Source organism: Mustela nigripes, chromosome 12, assembly GCF_022355385.1.
Source record: "Mustela nigripes isolate SB6536 chromosome 12, MUSNIG.SB6536, whole genome shotgun sequence".
NCBI lineage: Eukaryota > Metazoa > Chordata > Mammalia > Carnivora > Mustelidae > Mustela > Mustela nigripes.
In genome coordinates, this window is record NC_081568.1 from 28,150,687 (window position 1) to 28,176,412 (window position 25,726).

General features: G+C 38.8%; 1 protein-coding gene across 4 annotated transcripts in view; it reads right to left on the minus strand.

Annotated features, from left to right (window-relative positions):
- The window catches only part of RANBP3L (RAN binding protein 3 like), a 46,322-nt gene that overhangs the window by 2,266 nt on the left and 18,330 nt on the right, over nt 1-25,726 (minus strand). The window contains exons 2-14 of one of the 4 annotated variants that reach the window (XM_059417007.1): nt 20,588-20,646; nt 19,427-19,463; nt 18,858-18,935; nt 17,782-17,856; nt 15,145-15,216; nt 14,667-14,806; nt 11,845-11,948; nt 10,440-10,524; nt 7,961-8,063; nt 7,249-7,379; nt 5,744-5,864; nt 4,184-4,326; nt 234-423 (exon numbers count right to left, since the gene is read on the minus strand). In XM_059417007.1, the coding sequence (XP_059272990.1) occupies nt 234-423; nt 4,184-4,326; nt 5,744-5,864; nt 7,249-7,379; nt 7,961-8,063; nt 10,440-10,524; nt 11,845-11,948; nt 14,667-14,806; nt 15,145-15,216; nt 17,782-17,856; nt 18,858-18,935; nt 19,427-19,463; nt 20,588-20,646 (1,338 nt within the window). The remainder of the gene's footprint in view (nt 1-233; nt 424-4,183; nt 4,327-5,743; nt 5,865-7,248; nt 7,380-7,960; nt 8,064-10,439; nt 10,525-11,844; nt 11,949-14,666; nt 14,807-15,144; nt 15,217-17,781; nt 17,857-18,857; nt 18,936-19,426; nt 19,464-20,587; nt 20,647-25,726) is intronic. The other 3 variants (XM_059417009.1, XM_059417008.1, XM_059417010.1) reach the window with 3 other exon arrangements.

Consider the following 25,726-nt stretch of genomic DNA (forward strand, 5'->3'; position numbering starts at 1 on the left):
AATGACATATGGGCATCACAGTGAAGAGGAATTTTGGCAAAATCCTAATGAAGGCCATACACAGAAGACAATGATTTCCAAACCCATTCCTCTGATCCAAAGAGCTAGGACTCTAATTCCCATCCACTTTAAATAGATAAGTTCCACTTTACAAAAATCTAGTTCATGTTATTAGGATTGTGCAGAAGATTTCTTTCTTAAACCGCTGACCTAAGAAAAGAAAAGTTATTTACCTGATCTATTTTTAGTGACTTGGAGGAAATCATCCTCATCCTCATCACAGCTCTCACAGTTTAATTGTTGCAGGATTGCTTCTGACTGGCTTTCAGCCTGATTTACATCTTTCTGTTTATTGAAGCTCCGAAGGGCAAGGAGCCGGTGATGTATTGCTGCATACAGACATCCTGTGTCTTTGGCGCTGGCCTGCATGAGGAAAATTAAGTTGTTAAGAATATAAATAGGGCAACTGGGTGGTTAGTCAGTTTAAGCAGCCAATTCTTGATTTCAGCTCAGGTTGTGATCTCAGGGTCTTGAGATCAAGCCCCATGTCAGGCTTCACACACTCAGTGTGAGTCTGCTTGAGAATCTCTCCCCTTCTCCCCCTGCCCTCCTCTTGCCTCCCCCAAATAAAGAAAATAAAATCTTAAGAGTATAAATAACTGGGGCTCAGTGGGTTAAGCCTCTGCCTTTGGCTCAGATCATGATCTCAGGGTCCTAGGATCCAGTCCCGCACTGGGCTCTCTGCACAGCGGGGAGTCTGCTATTCCCCCCACAACCACCTGCCTCTCTGCCTACTTGTGATCTCTGTCTGTCAAATAAATAAACCAAAATCTTAAGAAAAAAGTATAAATAACTTAGTAATAGCCACATTTTAGAGATTTTTTAATCTTTCACTATTAATAAGGAAGAGATCAAACGGCATAAATCTAGACTATAAATAACCCTAAAAATTAAAGAGCAAAAAGCCACTCATCTTGAAGCAAATTGAATCTGAAAGTGAATAATCTTATAACAGGTCCCAATTTGTGCATTTTAAACTGAGAAATGAAATTCTGTGATTTAAAATTTCTTTTTTTCAGATTTTATTTATTTATTTGTTTGTTTGTTTGTGAGAGACAGCAAGAGAGGGAACACAAGCAGGGGAATGGGAGAGAGAAGTAGGGTTCCACCTGAGCAGGGAGCCTGATGCAGGGCTCTATCCCAGAATCCTGGGATCATGACCCTAGCCAAAGGCAGACGCTTAATAACTGAGCCACCCAGGTGCCCCATGATTTAAAATTTCCATTTGAAATTAAGACTATCCTTTCTCCACTGTTTTACACTGTAGAAAAGTGTAGGGTGGATCAAAAAAGACCGCCTTTCCTTTACAAGACTGTGTTTAGACATTATGTACAAGCCTCCCAGCTCAGTGGGAAAACAGAGCTCATTAGAGTGGTCTATAATATTGCAGCACAGAAATTCAGTGTGCCATCCATTGGGCCACAGAGCCACCCTTACAATATTGTATCAGAAATACATCAGAAGTCTTTGCTCTCAGTATTTTCTATGCTGTTTTTATGGATGCAATTAATATAAAAAATGATGGTAACAATAACATTGGTATAACAGTTATGGTTACTACATTCTTTTTTTTTCAATCCTTACAATAAAACCATGAGTGAATTATTTATTTCACTTCTTTTAGCAAAAGCACCCAGCACAAGTATTCAGTAGATACTCATTTCCCACTTCCCTCTACAGATGAGGAGATTATGGCTCAGAAAGGAACAATGACTTGTGTGAGTGTATATAGTCAGCAAATGACTGGGCTTGAATGCCAGATCTTTGCCATCAAAGTCAGTATTCTTTTTCGGTGACATGGCAGCAGTTTACTTTTTTTTTATCTTTTCACAATTTCAAAGAAAATCCAGGTAAATTTTTCTCTTTGCTAATCCTCCAGGAAGCTGTCTTACTTTTCAAAGCCAAGAAATTGAGGGTTGAACAAACTACATGCCAACTTTTTGGGAGAAGGGTTAAAATTATACTTTTTCATTTGGATTTTCTTAAGTTTCCTTAATTACTTTGGGAGAAAATAACAAAAAGTTAAATAGAATGTTTTTTTTCCCTCATATTATGCTAAATATTATATAGTAAATATTGAGAAAATAATTATTGACTCTTGACTGATTTCATTTTTTACATTATATGAAAAGGTGTAATTTTTTCTTAGTCAGTTAATAAATATTGAAAGAGTATTTGTAATTGAAATATAAATACTACTCTGTCACCTTGATTTTCTAACATTAAAATTTAAATATGTTCTCCACTAGTTAACATATTGCGTTTTGCCAAATTCATTCAGAAATATCCATTCAAGAAATTCAGAACAAGAAATTAAAAATAAAATCACAATGATATATTTTTTGAATAACAAATTTTTAGTGCTTAAAAGAATTATAATTCCCAGGAAGTACCATAAGAAAATGCTGGTGAGAATGAAAATCGATTCAGTTTTTCTGAAGAGAAATTTGTCAAGACAATTTTCCCAAGAAAATTAACATGTATGTACACAGAGAATTCCTCACAACTTCCTTGCAGAATTTATAATAACAAAAGACAGTAAATTACCTAAGTACTTAATAAAGTAGAATTAGTGGAAATAAATTAGGGTGCATAATAGAATTCTTTTCACCTGTTAAAAGATTTCTTAAAGACTGAACTATTTAATGACATGAAAACACTCATTTTCATTCATGAGTGAAAAGGTTACATACGTGTACCTCATAATCAAATATTAGCATTCTTATCTATTCAACCACTTTATAAAGTATATTATTATTATTATCTTTATTTGGCAGATGAATAAAATCAAGTTCAGAGATCTAACTAAGCTACCTGCAGATCATACATTTTGTACATACATAGGTACGCACACACATATATGCTAAAATATACAACAAAAAATGTTAGTAGTGACCATCCCTTGGATAGGAAATTGGGGTGATTTTCATATGTTTGCTTATCTGTAGCAGATATCCTACAATTTACGGAGTCCGCGTGTGCCAGATATTGAACAGCACAATCCCATCTTAGCTATTGGTCTTGGTTGCAGTATTAGCAACAAGCAGGCTGCTTTACTTGCTCAAAGTCAGGGGACCCAGCCGGGCAGAGTACTAGGGATTGTCTCCCTAAATGATGAACAGCATTTGGGCATGCTCTTACTCTAACATCTTAATACTCAGCATTACTTACACCTAAGAGTACCCTTACTGATAGTTAATAAAACTTTGGTTTTTCAGCATTGGGCACTTGGCAACTCCCCCCCACCCCCACAGTACTATATGGGAGCTAATTTACTTGTACTGTTACCCTCTGCCTGGGTCACATGAGTACTCAGTCTTCTCAAGTCTTCTGGGTCTCAGCCTATGTATGAAACCTAGCCTTTTTTCTGGTCTGATTCCTGCCAGCTCTCTCTCTTTTGTGCCTGGATCTTGTATTTGAGGTCAAGCATTCCTGCTGCCAGGAAAAGCTAAGGCTGTGCTCCAATCCTGTTACCTTGGAGACTGACTCATGTCCAGAATGGGAATTTGCTCCGGGACGGTTTTTTTTTTTTTTTTTTTTTTTTTAACTTACTAGCCCTGTGTTTTTCCATTTCTCACTGGTTCCTTTCTAGTGATTGCAAAGCCTTCTCAGTTTCAGCATTCAGTATAAGCGCTGGGCTGTGTATTCCCCTGGACTCCTAGGAGCCCATCTTGACAACAGTCCCTTTGGTAACTTAGTAAGATTGTTGATATAATTTCAATGGTAAAGAAAAATGTGGAGGTTTGAAGCATATATCAATACCAATGTCTCAGGACATATACCAACTGATTACCGTAGATTTTGGTGTTAAGCTATAAATTTCATATAAAATTTAAAATTTATATTAAACTGTAAACAACTAAAATCAATGGCTGAAGTTTGTTTGTTTTTTTGCCAGTGGTACAGGTTACAATGAAATTAAACAAATTAGGGGAGGGTATGTGCTTTGGTGAGTGCTGTGAAGTGTGTAAACCTGGTGATTCACAGACCTGTACCCCTGGGGATAAAAATATATGTTTATAAAAAATAAAAAATTAAAAAAAAAGAAATTAAACAAATTAGCAATTACAGAGACCTAGAAATGTAGTAGAGTAATTCTCTATCACTGAACTTTGTTACTTACCTGAATTAAAAACACTTTGATGCTGTAGTCTTCTAAATCAGTAGCTGTTATTCGCAAATTTTTGTGGTTCGCTCTTTGGATCTCCATTTGAGCCCAGAGTTTGCTATTGAGAATCAGCCTCAGGCTGCCTTGATTGCGCATAACTAAAATGGGAAGGTAAATATATAAGACTACAGAACAGTCGATTCCTTGACCTTCCTGGGGAATGTGCCATTTTTGAAAGCAAAGTCAATCATTACAGTTGTTTTTCAGACTGTATTTTCACTATGAAGTTGTAATTTGGCTTGACAATAAGTTGGTTTTCCAACCGAGCTTTATTATGTTGAAGGACTATTTTTAGCTTAAAAGCTGGAATTTATTTTTTTACTATAGTACTAAAAAATGATGAAAATTTTAGAACTCCTTTGAGGAGCTAGTGGTCTGAAGAATATTTATCCAAGAATTGCTTACAGTGGAGAAAACTGGGCTTTAGGCATTAAAAAAATGGAAGTAGCGAAATAAATGATGACATGGCTATTCAAGATAATATTATGAACCCATTAAGAATTGGGAAGAAAGAGAATTACTGATGTGGACAGGTGATCATGATATACCATATAAAAGGTAAAACAAGGTCCCCAGCAACGTAAACACCATGCATCACAGATTTTGGCAAGCAGTAGAAAGAGCAGCGCGGAACAAGAGTAGAAAACAACTAGCATCCTGCCTTGGGAATAATGCTTGGTTGGGTTATTTGGAAACCTGTTTGCCAGTTATAAAACTGAAGACCTAGTTCCTATTCTTTTAGTCTGAATTCTGTTCCTTACTGGGTTCTCGAGCTCGATATCTAAAGCTCAGGAAACATCCTTATATGTGAATCCAACTTCTACCAATGGTCCCCTCCACAGCTTTGACTTCCCGGTGTTGACCAGGAAACCTACTCACCCTGCCCAGGGTGCCCACTTTCAGTTTGGGCCTCTGAACAAAGCCCAGTGTGTCTTTTCGGATGCTAAAGACTTTCTGAGTGTTTCAGTCTGATCGACTCCAGATTCTCACCATCGCTCTGGATGTCAGTAACCACACACCTCTGTTTCCTGGGAAACTGGCCCTTCATCTCAAGCCACACGCCCTATGTAGAATGCCAAGAAGAAATGCCAGCGCAAATACTCTCTTTTGAAAAACTATTTTTCCTTCAAAACTAATGTCATCACACACCTTTAAGTCACACGGAGATTACGGTTGAGGTGTGTGCTGGGCTTGCTCAGAGCTGCTGAAGTGCATCATCTAATAGAATTCTCCCTGTTGCTCAGTTAGTCACGGAGTACTAGTCCCCCCATTGGAAACTGATGTAACTAGGGCAGGGAGAGATGAAGTACCTTCTCCAAGGTCACTAGTTAGTCAGTGATAGAGGCAGAACCAGAGCCTGCTCCAAACACGAAGCTGCTATAGCACATTAGAAACAACACTGCTTTCAACAGTCTGATTTGTTGACTCTGATAACACATCTCCAGAAGATGATGTGTATCTATTGGCAATTTTACTCTGAGAAAGAGTGGGTGGCTGTACAAAACAATTCCTTACTTAGTCTTGACTGGAATGTTCCACAGTCACTGCTTGCTGTGTCATTCAGCCTCAAAGCTCCTCTGCCCCTTTCAGTCCAGGACTGTGTTGTTTTGTTGAATATAAAAAGCTTGCAGTTGATCTAAAGGACAATTTTTTAAAATGTCAAATATAGAAAAAAAATGTTTTTCAAAGTGATTTCTTTCCTATGCTGTAACACTTTTTCTTGCCTGATTTTACCAGAATAACCTCTGTTAATGATTTGTAAACCAGCTTTAAAAATTTATTTAACTTTTAAAGCATGCAATTTTTGAATAGTTCAAACATCAAAAAGCAAAAAGATGTACAAAGTGGAAAGTCCTTCCCAGCCCGACTTCTCCATCTGTCAGTTTCCACCCCTGCAACAGGTGATCGCTGTTGCTGGTATTTTGCTTCTCTTTCTAGAGATAGTTGCATGTACATACATGCCAATACGTATGTCCCTTAATTTTTTTGTAAATGGCAGAATACCATACCTATTTTCTGCATCACCTAACAATATATTTATGTGTACCAACTTTGAAATGAAATTGATGTTATTTGAGCTATGTAACTTACATGAAAGTAAAGGAATAGTGAAACTATTTGCATGTTTAAAAATTTTTGAGGAACACAGCATCAAAACTAGATGTGGTACCCCAGAGTACCATACTATAATTTGATGTTTACCAAAATTAAGTATTACCATGTATAAGAATTACCAAGATGACTTGTTAAAAAGACAGCCTGCCAGGGCCTCAACAGCTAGCAATTACTTCACTTAATCTCGGTTTAATCTGATCTGAGATTTAGGCTTGGAAGCACACTTGTACCATCAAATGTATCAGTAAATCATTGGAGGAGAGAAATGGAAAGATTTGGGGGGTAAATGCAGAAGGAGAAAGAGAAGAGGAAACCTGCACCTTGTTGAAAAACGATTATGTCATAGTAATTACATTTCCTCTGCCTTGGCTGATCCCTAAGGCAATTAACATTCAAATCCTATGTATAATACTGGACACCACATCTATGAAAGTCTTGCTTTATATGAAGTCCAAAACTTATATAGAAGAACTTTTCAAGGACGAACAGAATTTTTTTAATTCTCTTGAACTGAAATCTATTCATCTTATCATTTAAAAATGTCCAGGGTAAGTAGAACTTTTAAATCATAGGATGATAGCACTGATTATAAAAGTAGGCATGAGAAGTGTAAAACATGGGTCTGAAGTTGTTTTAAGACAGGGTGCCTGGCTGTCTTCTTTCTGACAGACGAACGTGAACGCTTTTAAATCCAACCATCCAAATTCCTGAAAATTACATATACTAACGTATGAATACAACAAAATGTTGGCTTCGTCTTTGGAAGCCTCTCACATTTTTATTGAAGCAGCTATGTCTTCAGGAAAGTGATACTTCTGCCTTCATTTGCAAAGGTGTTCCTGCTTATAGAAATTGGCTTCATGTATACACGTGCTGGCAGAAAGAGCACCGGGTGATATACAGACCTTTAATACATTATGCTCTGCTTCTTCCCCTGTTACAACATCAATTTTCTCTAGCAAGCATTTGGGAGATGGTGTAGAAGAGAAAGCAGCAGCTGATTCAATTAAGGATATATTTTTAAGAGAGTCTGTGCCTAAGAAAATAAGAGGGAGAAAAGACACATAAAAGACCCCATTTTCTCTACTGTACAAGCTCTTCATTGTCCCCATGAATATACATGCCCCCTTAGCTTTTTATAACAATGAGTGTTTCCCAGGGCGCCTGGGTGGCTTAGTCTGTTGAACGTCTGCCTTCAGCCCAGGTCATGATCTCAGGGTCCTGGGATCGAACTCCAGATGAGGCTCCTTGATCAGGGGGAGCCTGCCTCTCCCTCTCTCTCTGCCACCCACCCCTATGCTTGTGTGCGCTCTCTATCTGTATCTCAAATAAATAAACGAAATCTTAAAAAAAAAAAAAAATTGAGCGTTTTTCAAAAGTGAATTACCCGAGTTTAGATACATCTCTTTAATTTCCCATAGCCTCAAGTAAAAAAAAATAAATAAAATAAGCTTATGTATCATACAACCATATCTGTATGCTTTAATTTTTTACCCAAAAGTTTTAAAACACTGCATTATTGTTTTTGTATTTTATAGATATTAAATAAATGACATAGGAAAACAGGAAACACACTAATTGAATAAAAAAAATTTTAACAAATGAAATAATTCTTACTTGAATTTGGAGAGTTGACAGGAAATTCTAGAGTGGATTTGAAGGGTTTTTCCTTAGTGTATGAGTCATTTTTAAGTTGAGAGTGGGTGAGATGTTGAGTATCCTAGACGAAGGAAAAAAATACATTACTGAATTGTATCTCTACAGCTTTCTTTCTTCTACTTCAACATGCAAACAAACTCCACTGCGATGTTTCTGTTTTGGGTTCCCTGTGTGCTCTGCAGGGAAATCCTTCCTGTCACATCACAGGACCTTGGTCCCGATCCTCAGGAAGCGTAATGGAGTTACCACCAGCCTACGTCAGGTGGGATCTCATTCCAGGAACAAGGGGAGAAGGATTAGAGACCTGAGAGGAGGTAGCAGCTGTTCCTGGCTACGGCCAGACTAACCTGAATAAAGGAGATGAAACTTTCATCTCTGTTGCAAGGTATTTCAGTATTCCCAACACTTAACTTTCAATCCAAAGTAATCATACAAGTTACCCAGAGAACCCACTCGCTGTCTCAGAGATCATCTTAATTTTTCCTCAATTTCTGCCAACAATCGCTTTTAAGGCTGCACACCTGGGGCCCTGCACAGGTGCTCTAACCAAGGCCAGGGAAGAAAAACTGAGCAATTACCCGGTCACTTATGATCTCAGAGAGCCCCCTACAGAACAGGGGGAATTAGAACAGCACTTCAGAACTTGGGTTTCTTTTTCTTTATGAACTCAAAATTCTTCCACATCATTTAATTGGAACTTTTAAGATACTCTGTTAAAACTGGTAGAGATGGGTGTAACTATATCCATTTTAAGAAAATAAACAGAAAGGCACAGAAAGTCTCATGACTCACTGGAACAGCGCATAGTCAGCAAACAAGTCACGAGGGCATTCTGACCCCCAAATCACAAGGTCACAGGATTATAGGATTAACCAGAGAACACACACAAGTGATCACTGTAGCTCCTGCCATCCTAGGATGTTATCAATTTAGAGAGACAGGAAGCTCTGTTTCCTCTGCAAGCCAGAGTGGAAGTACCCACAGGAAATGTACACGGGTACCTCCTCCAACCAAATTTCTAAACCCAACGGTAGTTCATTTGCTCAGGCATGTCTCTATCTTTCTTCAATTGTAAGCACCTCTAGAATGCAGTGTCTCCCTATAGCTCTGCATAGCCACTCCCCCAGGTGTTTTTCAATCCTGGCTGTAGATTCAAATCACGTGACACTTAGCCTCACCCAGAGACTTTGATCTAATCTGTTTGGGGAGATGCCCGGGCATACGCAATCCTTTAGAGACTCACGTAAACGAGATGATTGTTAATATGCAGCCAAACTTGAGTCCAACACCAGAGCTTTGGATATGATGAGAACACAAAATATGTTTGGTAAGTTGAATTGGATGTTAAAGTTGATCCTGTGGGGCTTGGAAAGTTGTGTGTGTGTGTGTGTGTGTGTGTGTGTGTGTGTGTGTGTGTGACATCTTATAGAAGCTGTGGCTAAGCTAGTACCAAATTGAGGACTAAATGATATGAAAGAAATGTTCCTAAATGTATCGCCTAGAATTTCCCTCCGGAAGTTGGTCCATTCTGGTTCAGATTAAAAAATGTGGATCAATAGCCCTAGAAGTGTGGATTTGCCCTTCACCTTGAGAGTGACAGAGGGTGCCCCTAAGCTAGAAAGCTATGACAGTACTCTCAAATTTAGGTTTAGCCTGAGGCAGGTGTAGAATCAACCAAGTCTTAAAAGGGATTGATTTGTGAAAGCCCTAAAAAACTTGGAATACATAGGCCTCATGAGTTGGTTCTTTATTATTCTGAGCCTCTATACAGGTTTTTAAATCTGTGTGGCCTCCTGGGGATCCTTGATGTAATTAGTAGTCCTCATGCACCCTCACTGTGGAGGGCACAGTGGCAACCGCTTCATGGATGAGGACGCCCACTTCTAAATAGGGATGCTGGTAATATTCCTTAACGGTTTCCACTTGGCAAGTATGTTTCCCTAGGCAAGAAAAGTACTGTGATTTCCCTCTTAAAACCTGAAAAAAAAAAAAGTTGTGATAATGTTTTTCACCATAAAAGCTAGAAGGGGAGGGTTGTGGTTAACAAGAAAAAATTGGCAAATGGTTTTAAGTGCATCTTGTTATGAAAGATGCTATCAAAAACCTGATATTAAAATATCATTACCCGTTAACTCATCTACTGCAGATAATTCTGGGATTTCCTTGGGTACCTTGGGTGTAACATGTCGAAGAATATTTAATATTTCTCATCAGTAATAATGTTATAATTACACAATTCCCTTCCTTTGTGGGTTCCTGCCTATTATTCTAACAACCAGAACTTGCTTCCCAGGAGAATCTTTGCAGTTAAAGAAAGAAAACGTGCCTTTGGACTCAGGAGTTAAAGTATGCTCCAATTTAACATTGTTTTAATTAATTTTTCTCCAGAAACTCAAAATGACAGCTTTTATAATAGAAACATTTGCCAAATTCTTACCAAAACTCTTTCCACCATGTTTTCTCCAAACACGAAATCAGAACTGCAGCTTTTAAAAGAATACTTATCTTCCTTTGCTTGACATCTAAGGAAAAGAAATGAACATTTGTTCTTTAATATAGGGATAAAGGCACATTAGACCTTAGCACATGAAGTAATCCTATGATTTAACAGATTTATGTAAAGCATAAAAACATCTGCTAACTCTTGTTCATCTGCATCTGAGAAATGAAGGAGAGATTGAGGTCCTCCCAGGGATGACATTTAAATTATTTGACAACTGTGACAGCACTAGCTAAGACCAGTCCAAACACATGTCATGCCCATCTCTGTTCGGGCTGTGTGATCAACCAGGGGCTGGCCCAGACCTTATCTTCTTGCTTTTCCAGCACAGCCTCTCCGATCTCTCATTTCTTCTCACTCCTTCCCCAAGTGACTGATGCTTTCAGCCACCAGAGGTCTCCAGAGCAAAAGCACAGCCAATCTGTCTTGTTATACTTAAGTGTGCTTTTGTTTAATTTGGGTTTTTACCTCCTAGAACATTTTTGTTCTTGTCGTTAGAAGTGTTTTGCATGATGAGAAACTCAAAGATATGCGGCTTTCTATCTGTAGGCTGATGCGGTCTGGGATCCCCACTGTACCCCAGTGTGCAACATAGGTAGTAAGTGCTATGGAATCCACACGGGCCCTAATCATGTGAGTCTGGTTATCTCTATGGCTAATTTTAATCATCTCTCAGATCAAACATGCCCTCATTGCTGATGACACCGGTAAATACTAACTTCCATTTTGCACATTTATACTGCTTTCTTTGTTGTCTATCTAATGTATGTCAATAAATAAGGAATAACACGAAAAATAATGAGAGATGGTGGGGGGAGGGGAGGCACCAGAGAACGGGGAGGCTGATCTAGCACCCAGATAATTAATTCCTAACTAAATAAAAATTTAGCTGTATGTTTTTAAACTATTCTCACCTAAGTCAACAAAACAATAAAGATAACCTGATATTAATACGATAATCCTTAAATATTAGAGACAGTTTGAAAAGCATTTTAAATTTGTGTCTTTTCGAAAATCTCAAACAGAAATCTTAGCAATTTGGGGTGCCTGGATGGATCAGTCAGTTAAAGTGTCTGCTTTTGGCTCAGGTCATGATCCCAGGGTCCTGGGATGGAGTCCCACATCAGGCTCCCTACTGCTCAGTGGGGAGTCTGCTTCTCTCTCTCTGTTTGCCTCTCCCCCAGCTCATGCTCTCTCTCTCAAATAAATAAATAAAATATTAGAAAAAGAGAAATCTTAGCAATTTATCTGTCTAGTATCAGAAACCTATTTTCCATAAATGATGATAATGATAAAGCAAGAATAAAAGGGTATCCTTTCTGTGTCCTCATCATTAACTTACCCTACTGATGTAGCACCTAAACAATTCTGGCTGGTAGTCAGCTGGACTGAAATTCTGGCACTTGGTAAATTTTCACTTAGCAAAGAGGAGTTCCCCTCAGAAATCTGAAAGAAAGGCAATTCATCAGAATGTTCCTTTCAATTGCCTTGCTGAAGGAGCATCAGATAAGGAAACATTAGTTACAGTTAAATGTATTGCAAAGTTACTATGTTCAAATACTACCCTAAGCATTTTGAGAACATTATCTCATTTACTCCTCACAACATCTCTGTAAAGGTTGTATGTCTATTATCCACATTTTATAGTTTACAGATGAGTAAACTGACATAATGAATTTAAATAACTTGGCCAGGCTTAGGCAACCAGAAATGGGGCTGACCTTAGAGCTAGGGTCTGTCTGACATCAGGGACTAGGGACTGTAGCCTTTGCTATTATATTCAGAAATCCCACTTCCTTTTGGTACTTTTATGTTTTTGGAATTAATTCTCATTTCTAGCTTCACAAATATATCCTTCAGGACTATTTAATCCTGCAAATACCCTAAGAGCTTCACCAGCACAGCCACCAAATGTTAGAGGAAAACCCATTCATCTCTTCATCTAAAAATTTTTGACAGGTGACTTAATCAACTAGTTACTCTGTCTGCTGTATATGAAATGTTTATTACCTGATTAATAATATATAAATGAAAATTGTGTGAGCAATTTTAGAACTGGAAGGAGCCCTAGAAATTATCGGATCTAGTATCTCCAATGTTTTAGCACCTCCCTTCCCCCAGCAAGGGTTTGCAAAGACATTTCAAAGAGTTCATATCTTTAAAGGTAGGTGGGGTCTGTTTCCACTTCAATTTTATATCAATCAATAAAAATAATTTGGAGCATTTTCCCCTTTATAATAGAATTTGAGAGCTGAGAAATATGTATGAAGAGAATATATGTTGTTGGTTGCAAAGATCAAAGTGCATGTTCATGAGTCAGTCACTCAGATGACTTATCTCTCAATCCAAATGGTAGTTTTTACTCTTATGTACTTAAAATGGTTTTTATTGGGCATATATTATTTAAATTGTACATAATAAGTGACCACTGATTGATGACAGTGAATGAAAATTGCTCTGATTTTATGTACAAGTCATTAAGGAACATGAAAATAGCAGTTCTATGAAATTCACCTATAGATAATTTTCACTAGATCTGTAAATTACATTATTTTGTCAGAATTCTTACACTGCATTTTATATAGCATGTCTTTAAATCTTCAGAGGTCATTATTAGACAGGCAAAATTCAATAATGGGCATATCCAATTAAGCTGTTCACTAATAAAGTGCCATTCATATGTTTAATTTATTCAAGAAGAAATGCTTACAAACAATTACCTGAAAATTTCTCTCATTCTTTATCATTTAGAAAGAAAATGCAAGAATAAATTTTATTTTTAAAATATATAATGCAAGGTTCAATAAACCATGCCAAAGAAGAAATATTGATTTGCTTTTTATATCATAATATGTAACAAAAAATTTAATCTATAATTTATAGTACATCCTGTTCCAAAGTTATATGCAATATGATAACTTTTAGAAATTAGTCAACATATCATACTTTTTCTTGCATACCTTAACACAAACAACATGCATCTCTTCTTGAAAGGATAAAAGTTAGAATTTATGTAATGTAATGATGATTATTAGGCTGTATTTAAATGAAAACTTTTAATAATCTACTGATTTGAAATTTAAAACATGTTTTACTTAAAACTCTTGCCATATTCCATGCAGAAATAATGAAAGGATTTTTAAAATTCACAGTGAGTCTCGTGAGATTATATCTCACAAAAAAAAAAGGCTTGGAATTACAAAAATGTTGTCAAATGCTGACCAAGTTAAACTCTCTCCCTTCACTGATAAAAAGAGAAGATTGTAAGCTTTGACCAAGAATGTAAACATAAGTTAGTTAGGGGCAGAGGTAGGATTAGTACTGATCTGATTTGTTTTTCACTGCATTGATGAAATGACTGGCATCTTAATTTCCATGTGTCCCTGTCTTTGTGTTCAGTATTGAAAAACAAAACAAAACAAAACAGGGGACCAAGCCTCAACAGTTCTGCTGGAAACAAATGAAGAATGGAATGACTCTGAAATCCTGGGCGCCGTTCCTCTCAAGTATTGGCTTCTGGAAGACACAGCAACAGAATATCCCCAACCCGTATCTGCATGGCTTGAGCAAAATGACAATCTCCCTAAAAAGGCCCACAGTAAGGGACTCAGCCATTACAACCACTGGAAGGGAGACTGTTTCTCTGTCTTCAGAAGCTTCCCCAGTCCTCCCAATTCCCAACTCTGTGTGGGTAATTCTCTGCTGCCATTATCCACGAAGTTGGATCTGGATGGATTCCCGGTGTGAACTAAACTGGCAAGGCCGCACTGGGATGTTGACCAGCTGCTGATGCAGAAAACGCCTGTTCCTTCTTTGATTTGTGGCTCCTGGTCCTGGCCACCTCATTGCTCCCCCTGTTCTCATGAGGAGTCAGTGCCCTGGAACAAGGCCCCAGGAGTTTCTACCATAAGGGACTCAACTTTACAGCTAGGAGAGACCACAAAACTAGTTTCTAGGAATACTTTCCATTTCAAGAGGACAACTTTAATAAGGTCACTGAGGGCTGCTTCCTATCTATCGTCTGGGTGTTTCTCCAGCCTGGCAGCTGCTTCAGCAACAGAACTAAAGTCAGGCAGCCCCTAACGCTGAACGTAGGGCCCAGAACAATCTACTAAATGAAAGATGGAGACTTGATGTCAATCCCACTATAGGAGATTTTCTTACCTTATTTTTTGTTTTTTCCTTAGTCTTGCAGGATTCCAAGGTATTGTGTACAAATGTTTTTCTTAGTTTTTCACACCTTTGAGCTTGAGGTGGTTGCAAAACAGCAGGTCTTAGGACATGATCGGAATGTTTCACAGGACCTTAAAAAAACAGAATTAAGGAGTCACTATATCTTTAGTGACATACTTCTTCCTCCAGATTTTTGACTAATTTAATGTCTATTTTCTAAAGTCATTATTAAGTGAGGGATTAATGTTGACTGATCAACGTCAAAATAGCCAGTGAATTGCTTAGTGCTTACTTCAGACTTAGTTTTTACCCACTACCTATTCATCTCGACCCTGGGACTTGGTTTACCAAATTTGTTTTTTCACATTTTGTCACTTGACCTACCTCCAGATCCTAACACCCATACAACAAATTAAACTATAAATGGTAAAATGTAAAATTTCAGAGGCTCTTATAATAAACTACATACCTTGTTCTGTACTGTTCATATCCACATTCCTTTGCACAAGAGTTGATGTCATAAAAACATTGTTTTTCTTCACTGTGAGAAAAAATATTTTGTGCGTCTTAAATCTGAGTCGGTTTCTAGGAATTCGGGTTTTAACAGTCCTGTACTACATTCACCAGTAGGTGTCGCTGTTGGCGCTAATAACTGTAGGCAGTGAGCTGAGAAGGCAGTCCGCTAGAAAGGGGTGATGGCAGGGAGTTCTGCCACATATGTCTGCTGACTTTCAGAAATATAAATGAAAATTGGTCCACTAATGGAACAGGCACTCTTCTTTAGAACCATGACAATGATTACTGAAATGAGTACGTATTATAAAATCTGATGGTAGTGAGCCCTCTGTATTAATATATATTTTTAAGATTTTATTTATTTGACACAGAGAGAGAGATCACAAGTAGGCAGAGAGGCAGGCACAGAGAGGGAGGGAAGCAGGCTCCCCGCCGAGCAGAGAGTCCGACACAGGGCTCTATCCAGGACCCGGGGCCATGACCAGAGCCAAAGGCAGAGGCCCAACCCACTGAGCCACCCAGGTGTCCCTTAATATGTATTTCTTATAAAATGTTATGAAACTAATAGCAAATTCTTCCACTTTCCCCACTCTCGTGATTCCTAGAGAGAGATGACTGTTATGCCAGGGAATTTTTCTATGAAGTGTGTTGGTGGCATAAGACTAAGGATGGTGGTTGCAATATAGGACTATTATACATTTCAAAGTGATCACCTCCCTCTTGGCTGCAAATTGCAGAAACAGCAACCTTTGAGGATTTGATTAGTGGAAATGAGAAAAGAATAAGAACTGCTTCATCTATGTATTAAAAATACTACAGGGACACCTGGGTGGCTCAGTGGGTTAAGCCTCTGCCTTCGGCTCAGGTCATGGTCTCAGGGTCCTGGGATCAAGCCCTACATCGGGCTCTCTGTTCAGCTGGGAGACGGCTTCCCCTTCTCTCTCTGCCTGCTTCTCTGCCTACTTGTGACCTCTCTCTCTCTATGTCAAATAAATAAATAATGTCTTTATTTAAAAAAAAAAACTACAAAGGTTGGGGTAGAATCACTTCTCTAATTCAAAGTTTAATTAAATGCTTTATGATCTTTATTATTAAAAACCAGCCACAAATGGGCCATATCAAATTGTACTATTTTTCTCCATTCCAATACCACCAACACTCTGCACAACATAAAATGGAATTGTACTTACTGATATCAATGTTCCTTTAATCTTTTTGTACGTGTATGTCTTATTAAAATAATAATGAATCAAAACAGTTACTCAGATAACTTATATCCATCCCTTCACTTTATGCACAAATACAATAAAATAAATTCTCTAGGATTAGGATCCCTATTTCTTTTAATGTCTGTAACTTGTGATTCAGGTTTAAAGGGGGTCTACTGAGCTTGAAAGTATTTCTTCTGTATCTGAAAGGTATCTGACATGTATGTTGCTCAGTCATGTTTGGAATTTTTAATAAGAATATAAATTCATTAGTTTGAAAACCCCATGGCTCCCATGTAGAAAGGGATCATTTAGAAGGAAGTGAATAGTTTGTATTTTGTTATTTCTTAGTGGCAAGCTTAACCTGGAAAAGGCAGATGAATGTTCAGTAGAAACAAAACCAAAAAGAATATAAAATTGTAATTTCAATGTAATGTTCCAACCATTTCAAATATTTTATGACAACATAGATTTCATTAGCAAAGCACTCTAAATGTCAAATTAAAAGAAGTAATGTTTTAATGAAAAGGTTAAGTAATCATATTCTAAAAATATAAATCAGGGTGCCTGGGTGGCTCAGTGGGTTAAAGCCTCTGCCTTTGGCTCAGGTCATGATCTCAGGGTCCTGGGATCGAGCCCTGCATTGGGCTCTCTGCTCAGCAGGGAGCCTGCTTCCTCTTCTCTCTGCCTATTTGTGATCTCTGTCTGTCAAATAAATAAATAAAATCTTTGAAAAAAAAAATCTCCCAAAGGAGTTAAAAATATAAATGAAAATAAAAGGAATCATATTTTCAACCTTAGAATAGTCACCTAAAGCATAAATTTTGGGATAAGAATTTAAAGTATAGCAGTATATTTTAAGCACTGTATATATTATAAACTGTACAGATGAACATTAATGAATAAAATAAAGTTATCTTATGGAGCTGCCTTATATAACATAAACATAAATTCCTTAAAAGCATCATCAAACTCAAAATTTCTGCCAAAATTAGATACACTGTCTGGATTCATAAGGCATTCTACTAATCATAATTTGCTAAGGCCTGCATTTTATTTGCCACTAAAATGCCAGCATTTTGTAGTAGCTGAGTAATAAAGCTCACCATTAGTACCATCAATGAGAACGGATTTTTTTTTTTAAGATTTTATTTATTTATTTGACAGAGATCACAAGTAGGCAGAGAGGCAGGCAGAGAGAGGGGGGGAAGCAGGCTCCCTGCTGAGCAGACAGCCCAATGTGAGGCTCGATCCCAGGACCCTGGGACCATGACCTGAGCCGAAGGCAGAGGCTTTAACCCACTGAGCCACCCAGGTGTCCCGAGAATGGATTTTGAAAAAGTCAGAGTGTCAGGCTCAAGGTTCTAGAAGCTGTTTATTACCTGGCCCAGAAGGGGGGAAGGTCAGGAGGTTGGTGAAGGATGATGATCTCATTCGATTCTGGGACAAGGTGGATGCTAGAAGCAAATTGCAAACTGAAGTCAGTGAGGAAGTAGGCTTTTGTGTTTCTTTTGATTTGGACTTTTGCTGTTTCTAAAATTTCTATATCACTAATTTAGAAAAGGTTTTTTTTTTTTTTTTTAAGATTTTATTTATTCATTTGACAGAGATCACAAGTAGGCAGAGAGGCAGGCAGAGAGAGGGAAGCAGGCTCCTTGCTAAGCAGGGAGCCTGACGCGGGGCCTGAGATCATGACCTGAGCCGAAGGCAGAGGCTTTAACCCACTGAGCCACCCAGGCGCCCCAGTTTTGTATTTTTAATCAATAGAAATAAAATATGTCTATCATGAGAATTATAAATTAATTTCTATTCAATTCAATAAATATTGGAGTGCTCCCCATGTATAAGACACTCTACCAGGCATGAAGATGACCTCAAGGAAGGCGCAGTGGAGGAGACAGACATACACAGAGACAGCTGTCTTACAAGGCAGAGAGAGCAATGTGGTCAGGTATAAAAGGAATCACGGAGTGCTTAGAGTATAGAAGAGAGGCAAACTGAGTTACTGGTTTATTCAGAATGGAGTATGTGATGAAGTTCTTAAAGTGTTCTTTTCAAGGCAGACATCTATTTGTTTAAGTAGATGGTAACTTAGGGAGAAATGTCAGTTTCCCCTAATTACAAAGTTAATGCATACTCAATGCGGACACTCTGGAAACATGACAGAGTGCAGAGTGGGTAGGAAACCCCAAATTGCCTGTGTAATCCCCCTACCTAAGATAACCATTGCTGACATTATGGCTGATGTCCTGTCCATCTTCCATCCCATGGTGGCCAGTTGAATGTTGACATAGTGACTCGCTGTACAATCCATCTTATAGGCTATTTTTATCCAGTAATTTATTATAAACGCTCTCCAATGGGTAGACTTTTAAACATTTCCCTTTGAAAAGTTTCTCACTAATTTCACATAGAGAAAACATAACAGTGACCAGCCAACAGTCAGGTCTATACCTACCTCCTTGGAACTGAGGATCTGTCGTATGCAAAGTAAAAGATGAAGACCGTGCACGCTTTCTTAGAAAATCGTTGGATTCTGCAAGAAATTCACCAGGATGGGTAAAATTGCCAGCAATAACAAATTATCCTCAACCAAGATGGGGAAGGATAAATAGAATGACCTTTTGCCTACATAGATCATCACCTGCTAAGATGTTAAGTCCTGAAGCCCAAGTTTAAACACTGGGGTTAACAGCTTGGTGATTTTAAAGTGATAGGCATCTCATCCTCCTAAGAAACTCTTAGAAACAAGTGGCTTTGGCAAGAAACTGCATGTGACTTTTGAGATTGTGTAGGGAGTGTCTTTGGTTGGTGGAGACCCAGGCACTGGAGAAACAAGGGATCTTAGGCATTTCTAACGTCAGTGTTCCTACATGTCATCTTTCAAAACAAAAGCCAGTGTATTTGGTGTTTAAAAACCAGCAGAACCATGAAGTTTTCCCCAGTTCTTGCCACATGCCAAAACACTTGTGCCTGCTTCTTTTCTTTGTCCGGAGACAGGTTGAAATACAGGATGTAAGTCATTACCATGCTCGGCTGCTTCAAACGTGTCTTCTGCTGGTCTCTGGAAAGAAACAAAGTTGCCCATGAGAGCTGAGTGTTTGCTGCATCAAAATTCGACCCTGTCACTTTAGAAGAGAATTCTCAAAAGCCAAGTCTATTCAGCTAGGTCAGGGCAAACCCACTCACCTTTGCTCCTTTACTCGCTAGGCATATTTTCAAGACAAAACAAAGTCTTAGCGGAGCGGTTTTGTATTTCAGTGACTGCACTATCCCTTGTCAGAACTTGTTTAAAAGGAAGATTTGAAACACCAGCTCTCAAGATCTGAGCTGTAGGCCTGGGGTGGGGCCCAGGAAACTGACTTTTCAACCAGGGCAACCGACTTTTCAGCCAGGGCTTGGGGGTTGAGCGACTCTTCTTCTTTTCTTTTTTTCCAAGGTCATCTTTAAATATTTTATTTATTTATTTGACAGACAGAAATCACAAGTAGGCAGAGAGGCAGGCGGGGGGGGGGGGGGGGGAAGCAGGCTCCCTGCTGAGCAGAGAGCCCGTTGTGGGGTTCGATTCCAGGGCTCTGAGATCATGACCTGAGCTGAAGGCAGAGGCTTTAACCCACTGAGCCACCCAGGCACCCCTGAGCGTCTCTTTAGTGAGTTTGTGGGTAGTCGGGTAAATGACTTGGATAAGCAGGAACGAATAACAGGAAAATATCAATCAAGCTAAAGTGGGAAAGCTACTAATCTTATCATTGGTCTTTCCAAGCAGGTGGTTTCAGTATGATACAGACCTTAAGGGACCTTACGATCCCTTTAAAATCAAGCATCACAGTTTAGAACTTATTTTGTACCCAGTTTTAGGCGAGGTCAGTGGAGACCCATGAGGAATTTCGACCCTGCTCACCTCTCTCAGTCCCGCCCCTTTCCAAGTCACTCCAAAAAACCCTATAATTTTGGTAAAGATGGTATGTTATTCATAGCTTCAAGACAAGGCAGGCCTCTGGCCTCCCATTTAGGCCAGATTGCTGCCAGTAAAAACCTACTGTATAAATATTCTAGAGGCTCGGCTCTGCTAAGTGAGGAGCAAAAGGATAAACTTAGGCAAGCATGAAACCATTCAGTGTCACTGGCTGCTTGAAACATCATTTTGTCAAAGTCAAAGTCAAACAAAGAAAATTAGCTTGATCTTACCTTAAAAGTGTTTTCTCTCTTTGCAAAAACGAATACTGGTTGAGCAATGACAGATTTTTCTGTAAAAGGAAAAGAACAGACAAAGGATGTTTGAAGGATGTTTAAGGATGTTTGAAGATTTTTGTGGTTTCATTTTGTATTTTTCCTGCCTTTGGGTAGAATCCAAACTGTTTTTACATGGCCACTGTAACTTGCATATTTACAAATGATTTTAACAGTTAATTATAGAAATAAATACTCGGGGAAAGCGATAATAATGTGTTTCCATAAAAAGTGAGATCATCCCATTAAAAGAACACACTTTAAGTGTTTAAAGAAAACAAAGTATAATTACCTACATTCAGAATATCATTAGGACATCGTGATTAACATCTTTGCTTTTAGAATGAAAAAATGCAAGGAGTGAAAAACAGTTCTTCTAGGGCCACCTGGGTGGCTCAGTGGGCTAAAGCCTCTGCCTTCAGCTCAGGTCATGATCTCAGGGTTCTGGGATGGAGCCCCACATCGGGCTCTCTGCTCAGTAGGGAGCCTGCTTCCCCACCTCTCTCTGCCTGCCTCTCTGCCTACTTGTGATCTCTCTGTCAAATAAATAAGTGAAATCTTTAAAAAAATAGTTCTTCTACTTGGGTTGGATTTCAAGGAAAAAATGGTATAGATATATTGCATTCCATCCTTAGAATGATCCAGAAATAACCTATACTTCCTTGATTGCAGTCATATACTAAGCCGTGTTTTCAATATTTAGACTAAGAATCAGTCTTAGTCTTTTGTCCTCAGCCCAGTTGACCTTATTAATCTTTTATGTTTTCTTACCTTAGGTAAGACAACAGAGAGAAACTCATTTACTATAGGGTGTAAATGAGTGATAACAACTTTAAATATCAGGAGTCCAGAATTCTAAGGGAAAATGACATGCTTGTTAAAAGCCTAGGCCCTGAAGTTAGGCACATGTAGCACTAATACTTGGGGAAATAATATATTTGTACCTTTGGTTTCTTCATCTGAAAACAAAATGAAGATTATAACAATAGTTACCTCACAGAGTTTATGGGACAATGAAATGGATTTGGGGATGTAAGTACTCAGATTTTTACAAGACAAAAATAAAAAAGAAAATATCTTTAAAGAAAGGATATGAAATATGCGGCATGCCACCAATCCCCACTCCAGAACTCTTAGCTGACATTGCTAGCTTATGACAACTCTCTTCCTTCCTTTCCATTTTTCCTCCTGTCTTTCTTTTCCTCTTTCTTCCTCTTTCTTTCTTCCTCTTTCCATTTTTCTTAAGTTGAAGTATAAGGGACAACACTTTCTTAATGAGCCCGAATATGATCTTAGAATTTTCTCATTACAGGTTTCCAGCAGCCATTACCAATCTATTGTCCTGGAATACAAGCCAAGGTAAGTTGCCCTCCCTGGGCTGAATAAATAAAACTCGCACTGAAGGGTTTCAAGGAACTATCAGACAACTACTTTTTTTCTTTATATGCTAGGAAGGGGTCTTCCAGTCTAATCCCATAAGAGTGTCAAAACTCTGCCAGACCACCCTTGCCAAGCTCTTGGGCCCTGGGATTTTGGGTACCTTCTTTCAGTCCAGTAAACTCTTCACTTTTTCATGCAAGCGTTTATTACACTGGCTGCCCTTGGAGCCAAGCAAGCTCTAGCAGAAAGCGCACAAGAATGTACTATCATTCCCATCCATATTAAACTATACTCAGTGCCCTGTTCCTTCTTGAACAGTCTCCTCTTCCAGCAATTACATTAGATTTAAGAAATGAGAACTCCAGTGACTTTGAAAGAAAATAGTCTTTGTGAATGTTCCGGGGAATACTTATGAATTAGAATTATAAATTAGCCTCTTCTAAACTGGCCTTAGGGTAGTTCTGCCTAAAATAGCATGAGGAGCCCTAACCCTAGACAATGGACATGCGACTTTCCCTTGATCAAAACATGCAGCTAAACACAGGCAAAAGCAATCTTCTGGGCAGCATTAAGTGTTCCTTGCAGCTTGGAGGACCTATGATAGAGTAAGTACATCACTGTTGTTCATTAATTCAATAAATATTTATTTATAATATTTTGTGCCAGCCATCTTTTTTGAACATCTTTTTTGTGAATACCCCTGTGCTGAGACAGGGGTATACACCGTCTGATTGAAGGTACAGTAGCCTCAGACTAACCACCTTCTCCCCCTGACACTGCACGGCACGTGGTTGGAAAGCAGAGACTCTCCACATCTCTTCCTTCATCTGGATTCTCCCAAATAACTCTTTTGGCTTCAAAGACGATGCCAAAATTAAGCATTTATCAAGACATCAGATCCATAACAGGTTTCTTACTTGATCCAGTAGGAAAATTTCAAAACATAAGCAAGGTTCTTATGATTTTTTATATATATATATGTATATATTTTAAGATTTTATTTATTTATTTGACAGATAGAGATCACAAGTAGGCAGAGAAGCAGACAGAGAGAGAGAGAGAGGAGGAGGAGGAGGAGGCAGGCTCCACACCGAGCAGAGAGCAGAGATAGGCTCGATCCCAGGATCCCGAGATCATGACCTGAGCTGAAGGCAGAGGCTTTAACCCACTGAGCCACCCAGGTGCCCCTGATTTTATATTTTTAAATTTATCCTCTTTTCTTTCTGATGTAGTCATTGATCAACCCATTTATTCAAAAAATGTGTTTTGAGGGTTGACTATGTACAAGACACCTTGCAAGGCAAGAGAGAGAGGACAAGTGGTACAAGATGAGGTTGAAAGCGAGTGAACATAAACTTCTTTTTCTCCTCTTCTAATAAGTATCACAGTTTCCCCCTCCCCCAATTTTAGGTGGGTTGCAAGGCCTTGTCCCTGCCCTTACTCCTGTATGTTTAACTGATGGTCTCTGACAAACCTGCTTCATCTAGGAAAGCAACTGGAGGATTTTCTCAATGAATCATCCCAGAGAAGGAGCTTCAAAAGGATCTGTGCAGCCAAAAGCAGATGCAGAAGAGGAGGAAGACTCTGAACAGGGAGTACCATTGACTCAGAGCAGCGGGAGTGGGGTGGACTCTGCTAAGGGCCCCAAGTTTCTGCTACACAGTTTCTCCCATGTAGAGTCCTGCAGACGGCCTCTCTGCTGTGTTAGTAGTTCAGGAAAAGTGAAAACTGAGTCGTCCACACTGGATAGAACCAGGCTACTCTAGCCGGGACCAGAAGGGTTATGGAAACAGTGTTGGCAGGAAAGAAAGTGGCAACAGCCCCCCTGCAGAGGGGCTGGCTCTGCCAAATGGGTCACTTCTTAATTGCTACCAGGACTGGAATTATCCACTTGGACCAAGGCCCTGGCAAGCTGCATTTTCTTCTCCCCTTCTTGCTGGACCTATCCACATGTCTGCCACATCCTCTTCTCTAATTTCTTCTTGTGCACTCTTATCCTAGGCTCCAATACTGTTCTTTATGCCCCTGCCTCTTTTACTTATGTCCAGTTCTGGGACTGGTCAAAGCATGGATTTTGGAGCTGTGAAGTATAACGGTCCTAGAGCTGTTCTGTTCTGTTTTGTTTTGTTTTAATTACTCTAAGCCTCAGCTTTATCACCTCTCTCCGTATGTATTTTGAAAAGGTTATCATGAGGACTGAAGCAATGCATGCATATGGAGGACCTGGTACAGCTTCCTCTTCAAACCTGTTTGGAACAAAGCAGAACCTCATCTATCACCCATCCATCTATCTGTCTATCCATTTATTCTCCATATACGCACACGTCTCTCCACATATCCAGATATTTGCAGTATCTTCCATATCTACCAATCGATTTATCCACCCATCCATAAACATTTAGCAATATATTAGACTACAGTTTGCACAGAAGACATTCACTAAAAGTCAGATTCCCTGCCCTCCTCCTCCTCTGCCATCCAATGTTACATGCAAGAACCCTATGACTCTTGTTAGTCTCGGGGAAACATCTCATTGTTCCTCAAGGGTCTCTTTCCTTTCACTCATTACCTTATCCTTACCTTATTTCCTTACCTTATATTGTTATTCTTATCCTTACCTTACCTTATTTCTTGTCCCTTCTCCTCATTGAGCTCCTATATTTCTTCTTTTACTCTCAGGAAGTTCCTGAATTCAGGCTGTGGCCCATACATAGTTTTAGAGATTGTTGGTCCTCGATGAGTGGCCCAGATTGACCAATAGCATTACAGGGTGCTTATTAGAAATGCAGACTCTCAGGCCCCACCCAAGACCTACAGAATGAGCATTTGGATTTGACACTATCCCCAGGTGAGATATATATATATATATATATATATATATATATATTTAAGAAGCAGTCCTCTAGACTATTCCTGGTTTCTTTCATCTGAGACCAAATTTAGGAAGATGGCAGTAGAGACTTGTGGAATCAATGATTAAACCTCCAGATGTTCTGAGTAGCCTGACAGTTAATGAGAAAATGATTATTACTCAACCACGTACTACGATTGTTATGACTCAATGTCAGGTGAAGTCAAGGGCTACTCTGAAGACTTAACTAGAAATCCCTGTAGTAAGGATATTCAAATATTGACATTGATATTGAAATCAGTCATGCAGCTATTTTGCTTAAAGCAATTAATGATTTCCTCTCTGATGCAAAAGTTGGTTTCCTGCCTTTGATGAGCCTAAAATCTGATTTTTTTTTCTTGAAAACTATTTTCAGAAAATGTCTCTGCTTGAGATTATTTATTATTGTTTTAAAGATTTTATTTGACAGAGAGAGACAGCAAGAGAGGGAATGCAAGCAGGGGGAGTGGGAGAGGGAGAAGCAGGCTTCCCGCCAAGCAGGGAGCCCGGTGTAGGTCTCAATCCCAGGACTCCGAGATCATGACCTGAGCCAAGGGCAGATGCTTAACGACTGTGCCACGCAGGCACCACTCTGCTTGAGATTATTAAATGTTGATTAAAATATTCATTTCTGCAAGGCAATAAATCAGGCGAAAAGCATAAACTACATAAAAAAACCTTGCCATGGTACTGAGATTCTTTGACAGAAATCGGAAACGCCTAAAGTTTCAACTCTAAAAATGATCTCTTTTGTAGAAAAAATAGACACATTGTAGCAAGTGAACTTTAGATGGGAAGCACAAGCATGAGACATTCTGTAATTATCT